Source organism: Ursus arctos, unplaced genomic scaffold, assembly GCF_023065955.2.
Source record: "Ursus arctos isolate Adak ecotype North America unplaced genomic scaffold, UrsArc2.0 scaffold_7, whole genome shotgun sequence".
In the NCBI taxonomy this organism is placed as follows: Eukaryota; Metazoa; Chordata; class Mammalia; order Carnivora; family Ursidae; genus Ursus; species Ursus arctos.
In genome coordinates, this window is record NW_026623089.1 from 7,237,618 (window position 1) to 7,249,787 (window position 12,170).

Genomic DNA, 12,170 nt, shown 5'->3' on the forward strand with positions numbered 1-12,170 from the left:
ATTTCTTAGTGGCAGGTCTGGGGTATCTCCTGACTGCAAACAGGTAATTAGGCCACTGGCGGCCCTGAACTTCAGCCCCACCCACAGCCAACGGCTTCGTCAGTCTGTGGCTTGAGAACTGCTCCCACCTGCTGGGAAGGAGGGTCTGCGGCAGGTGGACTGCGGGTGGCTGGAAGGAGCCAGAGGTGAGGGAGGTCCTTCTCCCTTCCGGGCAGCACCAGCACCCCGAGTGGCAGCGGGACAGGGGTCGTCATCCCCAGCCAGGTGACAGGGCATCCTCGTCCCCCGCAGGGCTCTGTGCATGCCTGTTCAGGAAAGGAGGACCCCTTTACAGTTAAGGCAGCTGAGGCTTATAGAGAGCGCCCCCCATGCTAGGGCTGAATGGAGCTCAGTCCCCAAGAACATTTTGTCTCCAGAGGGAAGACACCAGTGTGCAGGCTCACCAAGAAAGTCACAGCCACCGGGCACCACATGCCACCCCCACAGGACTGTAGGAGGGACTAGAAAAGACATGGGATGTGGGGTCAGACACTGGTCTGAGTCTCAGCTCTGCCCTTCCCAACTGTCAGCCCGTGGGCCAGTCCTCTGTCCACACCTCCATCTCCTTCTCCATAAAATGGGGAGAGTGGACGTCCACTTCACTGAAGCCACAGCCTGGGGCCGGCACGTTTTCCAGCCAGACAGCAGACATCTGCGCCCCCCAGAGCTGTCCCCTGTCCTGGGCAGCAGCTGGTCTGCGGACAGAGAACAGCAGCCTCCCGCCGCCAGAGGGGGTGCCACCCTGGCCACAGCTCCAGCCGGGACAGCAAGCGAGGGCAGCCCATGAAAGAAAAAGAGGAAACCAAGGCCCCGCAGGACGAACTGACCGGAACATGGCCAGCCCGTCTCCTTGATGCCACCCTCCAAGCGCTGGGAGCCCAGCCCGCCGTGGGCCCGCAGATCCCCTAACACGCCGTAATGAGGGGTCTCCATCAATGGGCCAGGCGACCTGCATATTTCCCGGCTCAGAGGCCCAACACCCCTCCTCCCTCGCCCGCCACGGACACCAGCCCCGCCGGTGGCCTCTCCTCTTGATGAAAAGACTTGGCCACTGGTTCCTCTTAATCCTGATTTAATGGTGGCCGGGCCGCCTGGGGGACAGCACAGCCCCTGCGGGCCCTGGGCTCCGCTGCCGGGGTGACTCGGGGCTCGGGGTCCAGCCTTTTATCTCCTGCCTCCACTCAGGGGAAACCCTGAGGACCCAGGGCTCCTCTCGGGCAGTTGTCACCCAGGACTCATCAGGGACTTCTGGGCTGATTTGAGGAGAAACAGAGCAACCAAGGGATCTGTTCAGCTGACTGATTCTGAAACCCGAAACCCAGGCTCGGTGAATTCTGGAAGCCTGTGGCTCACCACCAGGTGAGGGGCGGCCCGTGAGAGCGGCCAACATTGCCCCGGTCTGCGTGTCCCCGCTGGGGCCGAGGGCAGCCTGCTGGCCCCTTAGGGCCTCCGTTCTCCTGGAGGGGATGGGGCAGTTCGGGGGTCTGGGGCCCTGGCCGTCTGCTGTGCCGTGGCTCAAGCGCGAGGCGGCATCAGGCCAGCGCCGGGGCCCCACCCCCTGCCCCCCAGACCCTCCAGGCGTCAAACTCTGAGTCAAAGCCCGAGTCGGGTCAGGGCAGTTTATTAAACCAGTAGTTGCCCCTGCAGACACTGGGCATGACACATTCAAGTCTACCGAGTCAGGGCCCGGAAGCAAGCACCCTCTGGGCCTGCAGCCTTGACCCCACGGTTACAATTCCTGCTCTGAAGGACAGCGGTCTTCAGTGTCCCCCAGAGCTGCCTCGGGCTCCAAGGTGACTTTTGGGGTAGGAAGCGGGGGGTGCCAAGTGGCCACTCTGACCCTGGGTAGGGGCCAGGAGGCAGGCAGGGGTTGCTGGGCAGTCCCAGGGAGGCTGGCTCAGCTCTGGGCTGCAGGGATGGTGCGGGAAGCCCCCCGCCTTCTCCAGGCTCCTCCATCAAAGGTGCAGAATGTTTGATGGAGGGGCAGGGGGTAAATGTCCCTCAGTCCAGTTAGCTGGGATGCTGACAGGACCAGGTGTGGCTGGAGGGTGTTCCCAGAGACAAGGGTTCTCCTTGCGTAGAGGCACCGAGGGGTCTGTCCCCCACTCCGACTTCACTGGGTGCGGTGGGGGAGGGGAGTAGGTCATCCCAGGAGGAACAGCTCCCCAGGAGGCCAGGGGGGAAGCAGAGGCAAGCAGGGTGCCTGCTGGCACCTCTGGCCTGTCCCCCTGGGGCCGAGGGCCGAGGCAGTCCAGGTGCCGGGGCAGGGGTGGCGCGAGGCTGGGGGCTGCCCCCCAGGGCTCGTCACTTGGTCGCGTGCTGCAGCAGCAGGTCCACGGCCTCTGCCAGGTTGTCCACGTACCCGTCAGCCTTCACTTCCGGATGCTGCTCGTCGCTGGGTCTGGAGAGCAGGGCCACAGGTTAGACTGTCCATGACCCCTCCGAAGCCTCTCTCTCCACACGTCTAGCACAGGCCTGGCCGGCCCTCAGGAAACCTCCAAGTCCTTCCACGCCCAGTTACCGGATGCCCCCCCTCCTCCCGTTCCCCGTCTCAGCCACCCCCAGTCAGGGCACACACGCCCCCCCCCCATTCTCTCCACCTGGTCACCTCTGCAACCCCTTCCATCCAAAGCCTGCTCAGAGCCCCGCAGTGGAGCGACCCCTGGCCCTGCTCCGTCCGTGCTGTCAGCAGAAATGTCATACTCTTGATAGCAGGGCCATGAGCTTGACCCTGCTCTGAGCACCTTCTTGTCCAAACCCCAGGGGTCCACATGCCAACCGGCCCCTGTCCTCTGAGGTCACTCCCACACGATAGAGGGGGGTTCCTGGCAAAGCAGCTCTCTGGCTGGCTGGGTTTGGGGGGCTAGAACCTACCAAAACCCCAGATATTTCCTGAGGTCTAGCTGAAGGCTGAGCACAAGGGAAGTGAGACCATGCCATAAATGCAAACACCTACAGGGCCCATGTGGCATCCCCGGGGACCCCAACGTAGGGGCTCCTGGAGGAGAGGCTGTGGACTGAGTCCTGAGATAGAGTGGGGTCCCGGTGAGCATGTGGGAGGGGAACTATAACAGGGCTGGAGTCCTGGCCACAGGAAGGACCTGGGGGGGGGGGTGCTCTTAGGGACATCCCAAAAAAGTCTTCAGCCCTTTTGGGAAGGGCTGGGATCTCGACCCCAGGGCTGTTGCAGCCTGGGCGCTGTGAGCTGGAGACTCATGCCCTGGTGACCAGAAGACCCCTCCCCACTGCTCATGAGCTGGAGTTTGGGGGGGCACCCCCTGCAACCTCACACTGCTGAGGACCAGCTACTCAGGTTACCCTGAGGTCTGACCCCAGCTCCCTGGGAAAGCATGAAACCGTGCCTTCCCAGCAGCCAGGCCACCACCTCGGAAGCTTGGCTCGGAAGGAAGTGGCTGACACTGGTTCCGATAGCATCCTCAAAGCCAAGTTGTCCCTATTGAAGGGTTTGGTTTTTGCAAAGCACTTTACCCTAAAATGGTTGTCCTTTTAGGGCAAGGGAACCCACCTTTTGTTTTAAAGAATCAGCCCGGTGGCCTGTTCCCAGAGGCAGCCCTAGCATGGGGATGAAGCACAACCCTGATGACTGAGGCCCCAAACCAAGAGCCTTGGCGACAACACAAGGGGCTGAGTGCCTGGGGACCTTCACTGCCACCCACTGGGTCCGCAACTCGAGCAAGAATAGCTCTCATGTCGGTGCAGGTATTTTAAGGGATTGTTTCACTCTCGCCATCACAGACACAAGCCGGTGACCATGGGAATTTAAGATATGTTATCCCACAGCCGCGCTGAAACACGTACTTGTCACTATCAAAAGGTTATATATGGTGTGGCCACTTTAGGAAATCGTGTGTTGGCACCTACTTGTGACCCACCAATTTCACTCCCAGGTACGCACACAACAAAAATGTATTAACATGTTCACCAAAAGACATGTGCTAGAATGTTCCAAGCAGCTTTAGCGATAACAGCACACGGGGGAAACTGCACAGATGTCAACGGGACGGAGAAACACTGCGGTGTGAGAACGCCGCGACAAGCCTACTCAGAGGGAATTACTCTCTGCGCTGTGGCGTGGGTGGGTCCCCCAGACATCAGGACAGGCCGAAGAAGCCAGGCTCAAGGAACCCTGGCTGGGTGACCCATTTATGCCAAGTTCAGGAACGGGCACAACTGGTCTCTACAGTGCAGAGGCCAGAAGATGGTTCCTTCTTGGGGGAACGTGATCGGGGGTGCAGGCAACGTTCTAGATCTTCACCTCGGTGGCAGTTACAGGGGTGGGGTACATAGGGGAAAATGCATCACACTGTTCAGTTTTAGGGTACTCTCTATATATATACACATACGGGTATGTAACAAAGTCACGTGTAATCTGACAAGCACAAGGTATCTATTTCCCGTCACTGCAGCTGGTCTCTGGGGCCCTGGGCCAAACCCTGCCTGCAGCCTGCTTTTGTACAGCCCGCAAGCTGCTGTAAAAAGAAAAGAATATGCAATATTCAGCTCACAGAGCCTCAACCAGCTTCTCTGGTTCTGGGGCACCTGCCATCCACAGGCATCTCCATTTTCGTCCACCCAGCATAGCGCTCATGCCTCCCGGCTGCCCAGGGCTTCTGTGGACAGCCCTTCCTGCAGGGCGTTCTTCATCCTTGGAAAGCCTACACTCCCCACTCAGGCCCTCCCGGTGTGCAGAAGCCTCCGGTGGGCGCTGCTGACTCCAGAGTGTGCAGACTGACACGCGCCCATCACTCAGGCCCCAGGGCGGGGAGGGGAGGGGAGTCTCCTCTGCGCAGCTCTGACCCCAAGGCTCAGCAAAGAGGGCATGTAGGCAGGCAGGAGGGGCCCTCTGAGAGAGACGGAGACAGAGAACCCGAACAGGCAGTAAACCCAACCCTGGCGAACTGCCTCAGTTTCCCCATCTGTGCCTTGAGGATAAGCGTGGCTCCACCGTCTACCCACCATGTGACCTTGGGCAAGCACCTGACACCTTGGCATCCCTGTCTCTACACAAAGGTAGTAAGAGGATGCATGTGTGGGCTCCGGCGAGGAGCAGGTATAGGGGTTCAGTACCATTACCTTGATTACAGAGAACCCGGATGCCATCGGGGAGCACGCTGTGTGCCGGGGTGGGGCCGGCAGGGAGATGGAGTGGTGGCCCGGCCTTGGGCCCTGCCCTGGGCACACAGGCTGGTGGGGAGACAGACCTCAATATATGGGGTACAGGGAAGACAAAGAGGGGGACTGTGTGTGGACCCATGGGCATTGGAGTGAGAGGACCAGGACCCCGGGGGGATGTCCCGACGGCCGGAAGTCCCAGCAGTCCCTGCGCCTATGAGGACACAGCGCCAGGTGCCTGCAGGGAGTGGCTGGCAGGAAGCCAGGCACCTGGCCAGGCATCACCACGCCCCTGCTGCCAGACCCCTGGTCTCCCCTCTTGCCCGGCCTGTGTGCATGGGGCCTGAGTCTTGCGGCACCCTGGGGGTGCTCCTTGGGGCCTCCCTCAGCTATCCCTGGGGTCCAGGGGCTGCTCCAAAGCCCCACTCGCCGAGGTGGGGGTGTCCCAGCCCTTCGGCTATGAGGGGGTTGTCGGGGCCAGTGGGATAGCCAGGCAGGCTTCAGGTCGGGCCTGTGCAGGTGCTGACTCCCCGGCCCCTGCTCTGTGCCCCAACCCCAGCTCCTGTGGCATTCCCAGCTTTCCCCCCAAACAGCGAGGTCAGCGTGATGGCTCAAAGGAACCAAACTTCTTAGAGCAAACCCCACCCGGCTCATGGTCCAAGTCCCTGGGTGGCTGGCCCGGGGCTCCCCTCCTCAGACCCCTGCCCCGGGCCCCTGGGCCAGGCTTACCATTCAGTCAGATGAACTCGCCCCTGAGTGGGAACAAGAGATCCGCCCAGGAAGCAGGTGCTCCATAGTGAGCTGCTCGCCAGCCTCCCTCGGCATACGGCACCTAGCCGAACGCGGACCCGGCTAATTATGTTTAATTACATATCACTTAAATTCAAGAATCCATTAAAAGAAAGGATTGCATTAGCAGCCGGCCGGTGTTTGCCAACACACAGAGGAAATCACAGACTTTTATGTCTTAATTATGTGATGCTGCCGTGGGCCGTGGCTCGGGAGCCGGGGTACCAGGAGGGGACTGGGGCGGGGGCCGCCCCGAAGCACCTATGCTCGGTCCGACAGCGGACTGGCAGGAGAGGGCCCCGCTCCGTGCTGGCCAGTGGCCTGGACCCTGCAGGGCCTCAGAGATGCCGCACTACGGGGGCCAAACCAGGAGACCCAGCAAAGACGTGCCCTCTGCAATGGGAACAGAGCAGACAGGGTGAGGAAGAAAGGGGTTGAGAGACCCCTTGGAGCTTGAGCAGGACGTGGGGGGGACGGAGGGCTGAAGAGTGCAGCCAGGCAGTGACAGCGGGATGGGATTGTGGGACAGACGGGACAAAGGAACCCAGACAGATGCACACACACAGAGGAAGGGAGGGGAGGAAGGAGAAACTGAGTCAGAGAGAGGTAGAGAGAGAGGGAGGAAAGTAAAACAAAGAAGGTGTGAGAGAGCCTGGGGTGGGTGGGTGGGGGGTTGGGGACAGCGACACGGGGGAGGGTGACAGAGAGGGGGTGAAGGGAAGGAGGCGAGAAAGACCGAGATGGGCACGAAGTTGGGGCAGGGTGGGAGAGGCGGAAGCACACCAGAGTCTCCCGGGCAGAGTGGGCAGTCTCAGTGGCCCTGCTCTAGGCCCCATGTATCCTGGTCACCCCCTTGCCCTTCTGTGACTCCGGGAGGCCCCCTTTCCCTGCACCTCATGGGGTCCCTGCGGGGCTGCAGCACTGCCCCTCCCCAGGGCCCACTGTTCTCTTTACCTCCCCGAGCCTCATGTCCTCGTCTGTACAGTGGGCACATAACCCGGCTCTCAAGGCTGCCCTGAGAACAGAGCACAGTTACAACAGAACCACCTGGTGCCCCCCACCCCATCCTGCCCTCTGCCCTCCCGGCTCATAGGGCAAGAGCTCTGAGGGCATGTAAAGGGGAGCAGCGGGGCCAGGGAAGCTTCCAGAAAAAGGGACACGAAGTCTGGACACCACCCCCCCCTTCCCCGCAATGCCCTCACCGCCCTCCAGAGGCTGGCGTGGAAACCTGAGTCCCTGTGGACGTCACCCTAACCATGGAGAGCACGCGGCCCGCAGAGGGAGGCAGAGGCCCAGTGTATTCCTCTGCTCTCCGGGGCTCCCGGGGTGGCATTCGGGTGTCTCTGGCTGGGCCCAGATCCAGTGGGGGGTCAGAGCAGCTTCCCCAAATGCTCGTCTGCTCCCACCCCGGCCTGTGTAAACGCGGGTGCTCACCCTGCAGCCCGATGCCCGGCCCGGCTGTCGGCAGAGGAGACAAGCCCCTCCTCACAGGGGCCCTCCGTCCCCCCACCAGCCAGCCCGCGTCCAGGGCCCACGGCTCTTCAGGCATACCCTGCTCTCCCACACCTCTGTCTACACTGTCCAGGAAGGCCCGTCAATCCTGCTCCGACTTCAAACTCCTATTCACCCTTCAAGACCTCACTCACTCGTTCCCACCTCCACCTCGATCCCGCAGGGCCCGCTGCTCCCTCTTTTCCGAGCACGCCGCATGTGCTCCCACCACCCCACCCCAAGCCATTCTGGAAGGTCCTCTGCTGACCTGGGCTGCCTCCTGCCATCGGTGGTCGCCCACGCAGGCCGGGCCCAGAGCAGGCACCCAGGAAGTGCCCGCCGTCGCGTGAATGAACAAAGGCCCCCACCCGGGCAGGGCGCCGCCTGTCATTAGCTATTCCTCCCCCTCGCGCCCCGTGAGCAGAGGGAAGGAGGGAAGGACGGAGGCCGAGAACAAGGCTGATCTGTGCACTGGCCAGCACAGCTTTACAGGGACGGTCTTTGTAGCAGCCAAAGAGAAATGGCGGCCAGATGCCCCATCTCCATGCCCGCCTGCTTCCCCAGGGCCCCCCCGAGGGGCCAGCGCCTCCTCCCCAGCTCCAGTGACTGCAGGGACACGACAGAGGCTCCCCAGCCTGGAGGCCACTGCCCGCATGGGGAGGGGCACACGTCCTTGCCCCTGATTGTTCTGGAAGAGCCAGGCGCTGGGGGGCAGGCCAGCCAAGTGAATTCAGGGAACTGGGCACTGGCCTCAGAGAGTGACGCCAAGCCGGCTGTGCTGACGAAGTCGGAAGAAAGGACAGAGGGTCTCAGTTCACGGGGCCAGAGGTGACAAGCCTGGGCCAAGGGCACCTTTTCATCTAAGCCTCAGGAGTCCAAGACCCAGGGGCCGGGGCGCGGCCTCCCGCCAACGCTTCAAACCGTCCACCTGCTGGCCCAGGATGCCGCCTGGCAGAGCAGCAGCTGGTTGGGAACCCGAGGGGCTGCCAGCAACCCCCCGACCCGGGCTGGCTGCTGGCAGGTGACAGAGGGTCAGTGACCTGGCAGTGTGGTGGCCGGGAGGGCAGTCAGCCTCAGGTCTCAGATGGCTGCTCTACCCCTCGGTCCCCTGGGCCAGCACGGGACCTGGGTTCCAGAGGTGGGGTGGGTGGGATTGGCCCAGACTTAGGGCACCCCAGGGAAAACTCTGGGTCCTCTGCTGGCAGAGAAACCACTGCAGAAGCCCCTTTCCTCGAGCCAGTGTCTTCATCTGGCCGAGGTCTGCTGGGCCCCGGCTTCACAAGAGGCTCTGACCTGGTCCTTGCTGACGAGGAGGTCACCACGGACACAAGAGCCAGGGGCCCGGCAGTCATGGGCTGCAGCCTTAGGTCCCCGTCCTCACTCAGCCCTCAGGCCTGTGTCCTCCACCGCTTGTCCTCAGCCTCGCCTTTCTAGGCCCAGCTTGGCTGGAGGCCTGGGACAAGCCAGCCTGGAGCCCCCAGGTCCTGCCCTTGTCGAACCAGCTCGTGTAGACAGGGACTTCTGGATCTGCTTGAAAATCATGTGGGGGAAACACACCGAGAGAAAAACCCAGGCCTGAAAGACGACTTGCCCTGGGCCCTCCTGAGGCCCACAGAGACCAGGCCAGGAAAGGAAATGGGGACACAGTTCTGCTAGCTGGGACCTCTGTTGGGGTCAGAGCCCCGCTGGGGGAGGTGACCGCACCCCATGGCTCCCATCCCTGGTGGGCACCTGGGCCTCCCCTCGTCTGGCCATCTGCTCGCCTATAATGGGAAGGGGTGGGGCAGAGGCAACAGGTAACCCTCCCTCACGGTGCCCGCCACGCAGAGAACAGACGTGTGCCTGGGGCGACATGCGCATGCCACCTTCCTCCCACCACCCATCTTGTACCCTGGGTGATCAGGCCCCTCAGGGAACTGACAGTGGAGGGAGGGACCGGGAGGAGGTACCAGGTCCCCTCAGGGCCTGACATCAATGGGGGAGGTGGCAGGGGCCCGCAGGCTGGCTGTCTCCCCTTCCCTCCACCTCTGCTTGTCAAGGGAGGGCGGGGTCCCATGCCCAGCACCTGGGAGACACACACCCCCTGCATAAGCCCTGTAGACTGTGCTGGACTGGGGGTGCCCCCAAAGAGGGGGAGACGTCACACCAAGTCAGGCCCTGTGGTCTCCCGAGGGTCCAACCCTCATCTGGACATGGAGGGGAGCTGGGGAGAGGGGCAGGGCAGGGCTAACCAGACACCCTTTTCGTTCAGGTGGGTGGCAGCCCAGGGCCCAGAACTCCACCCCAGCTGACCCACCTTCCAGCTGGGAAGGACCAGGGAGTCTCTCCCAGCTGAAGGAGGCACTTGTTGGACCAATCTCAGGGGCTCTGAGCCCTGGTGGGGAAACTGAGGGACTAGAGGGACTAGAGCTCCCACCCGGCCAGCAGGCAGGCCCCGGAATGCAACCAGAACTCGCCTGGCTTGGGCAATGCCACATTCCCAGATGCTACACCCCAAGGATGAGGGCCCCCACGTGGGCCGGCCCCACCTCTGTTGCAGGTGCCTCTGAGGACAGTCTCCCACGTACCCCGCACAAGGGCCTGTGAGGTGGGCACCACGACTTGCTGTTCTAGAAATGACGACACGGATGTATGAGGGGAAGGCACGCGCCCAAAGCCGCAAGCAGTGAAGGGCAGAGCTGGGCCTTACCCCTCATGTATCTGGCTTTCTGGAAAATTTAAACCCGGGCTCATTTTCGAGATTCTTCCCTTAGCACACAGGACATATTCTGCATCTGGGGATCACCGATGTGCTGGTCGACCTCCGGCCAGACTGAGAGGCCTCCGGATTAGCCCCAGGACAGCGGTGGGCCCCAGGAGGTGTCCCCCAGCTTCAACAACTGCGGTGGGGACAGCACAGTGTCTGGGGAAGACCCACGAGGAAAACGAAAGAAAAGGCACAGTTCACGCTGCGCACGGCCTCCCCTACGGCTGGGCACACCCGGAAGAGCCGAGAAGGCGCTGGAACACCTTCTCCGCTGGGCCTCGCAGTCACCACCATGGGGGTGCCAGGCAGAGGGCAGTGGGGGCCGTGGACCCCCCGCCTCAGGGCCACTCTGTCCACAGGGAGGAAACGGGCCTGTTTACGGTCTGCTTCGGCCTGGTGGTGCCTTGTCAAGCGAACCCAGGCCCCGGCGCCAGCTGCTTCCTGCGCGGCTCTCGGGGCACGTCACCCGCAGGCACGGGGTGGGGGTGGGGTAGAGGCTCCCTCACACGGACCAAAGAGGTCCCTAGAACCCCCAGGTCCGGCTGGAGCACCCACACCAGCCTTTGCTCAGTTCATACACGCAGTGAGGCTGGAGTCACAAGCCGGTGGCCTGTGGACATGTCGGCCTGGGCCCACCAGAAGCTGGAAATCTGGCTTCTCTCGAACATCGGGAGGATCTTGTAACAACGCGCCGGCATTCCATAGGCGGAAAGGAGCTGAGGCAGCGTGGCGGCCGCTCCCCTGAGTGGGGCGAGCAGCTTTGAGTCTGTCATGCTCCCCACTCTCCAGTGTCTCCCGGCTCTCAGACCGGGCCTTGTCCACTCCGCTGCATTACCTGCCTGCCCCTGTGGGCATCTGAATTTGCCACCCTGCCCTAGAGTGTTGGCTATCTGGGACTCATTTCCCAAGGAACAAGTAACCTCCTCCAGGAAGCCTTCCCTGAAGCCCTCGCCCTAGCCCTCACCTCAGTTAGGCGCCTGCTCTGGGCTCCATGGCCCCTGTGTTGATCACACCAGAGCGCCCAACACTCCACAGCAAGTGGCTGGTTACCTGTGTGATGTCCCCCCAGACTGCAGACCCCCTGAGGTCAGGGGCAAGCCCATGGTGGTCTCATACTCCTGGCATCAGGCCTTGGGACTGCCAGAGACAGGGACAGTCAGCCGACTGTTTGAGCAGACAAGCAGGGGGCCTCCTTCCTTCTGACTACCCGGGGGCTGTGTGTCATGCCCAAGGCATCTCGCTCCTTCTGAGCCCGAGCCATCCTAGGAATCTAGGTGTGAGCGAGTCCATCCTATAGCTGAGGGGTAAAGGGCAGAAGGACAGGGTCTAGGGCCCAGGGCTCTCCCTTGAGGAAGTCCCACTGCTGAGTCCCCCACGCATCTGAGCTCCCCCCAGTCTGGGTGGCAGTGTTGGGCCACAGAGAATCTTCTGGAGAACACTCACCCCCAACCCAGACAGTCAGAAGTACGAAAATGCCACCCACACCAGGGCCAACACCCAGCCCGGGCAACCCTGTGTGGCCAGTCTAGCTCAACCCTGAGAAGCAAGCTCTCTGCCGCAGACAAAGCGGGCTCCCGAGGACAGCCCTGAGCTGAGCCACAGGTGCGGGGGCTGGCGGCGGGAGCACACAGACGCCGAGGTCTGCACAGAAGCGGAGGGGTGGGCCCCAGTGGTCCCCGCCACCACGGATCCTCCCTAACGTGGCCAGGAGATGGCCCTGGAGTCCGCCAACCACCCTCCACTTCTCCTCCTCTCCTCTGCAACTCCGTGGCTCCCCCAAACTGCCCATGCCACTGCCACCCTCACATACCCGGTTCCCCCCGCAAGGCCCAGATCAAAGGACCCCCCCCCTTGGTCTCCAGGACCCGTTCTAGCACCTGAATGGACACCTGCAAGTCTCTGGGACACAGGCCGAGGGAATCCAGTTGGGACGTTCCAGAACGGAGGCCTGGCACTGTCATGGTGAGAGTAC

At 62.3% G+C, this 12,170-nt stretch overlaps 1 protein-coding gene across 1 annotated transcript in view; it reads right to left on the reverse strand.

Annotated features, from left to right (window-relative positions):
• Positions 1 to 1,644: 1,644 nt before the first annotated feature.
• The window catches only part of LHPP (phospholysine phosphohistidine inorganic pyrophosphate phosphatase), a 125,560-nt gene continuing 115,034 nt past the window's right edge, over positions 1,645 to 12,170 (reverse strand). The window contains exon 7 of the mRNA XM_026494345.4: positions 1,645 to 2,440. Within this exon, the coding sequence (XP_026350130.1) occupies positions 2,344 to 2,440 (97 nt within the window). The 3' untranslated portion in view covers positions 1,645 to 2,343. The remainder of the gene's footprint in view (positions 2,441 to 12,170) is intronic.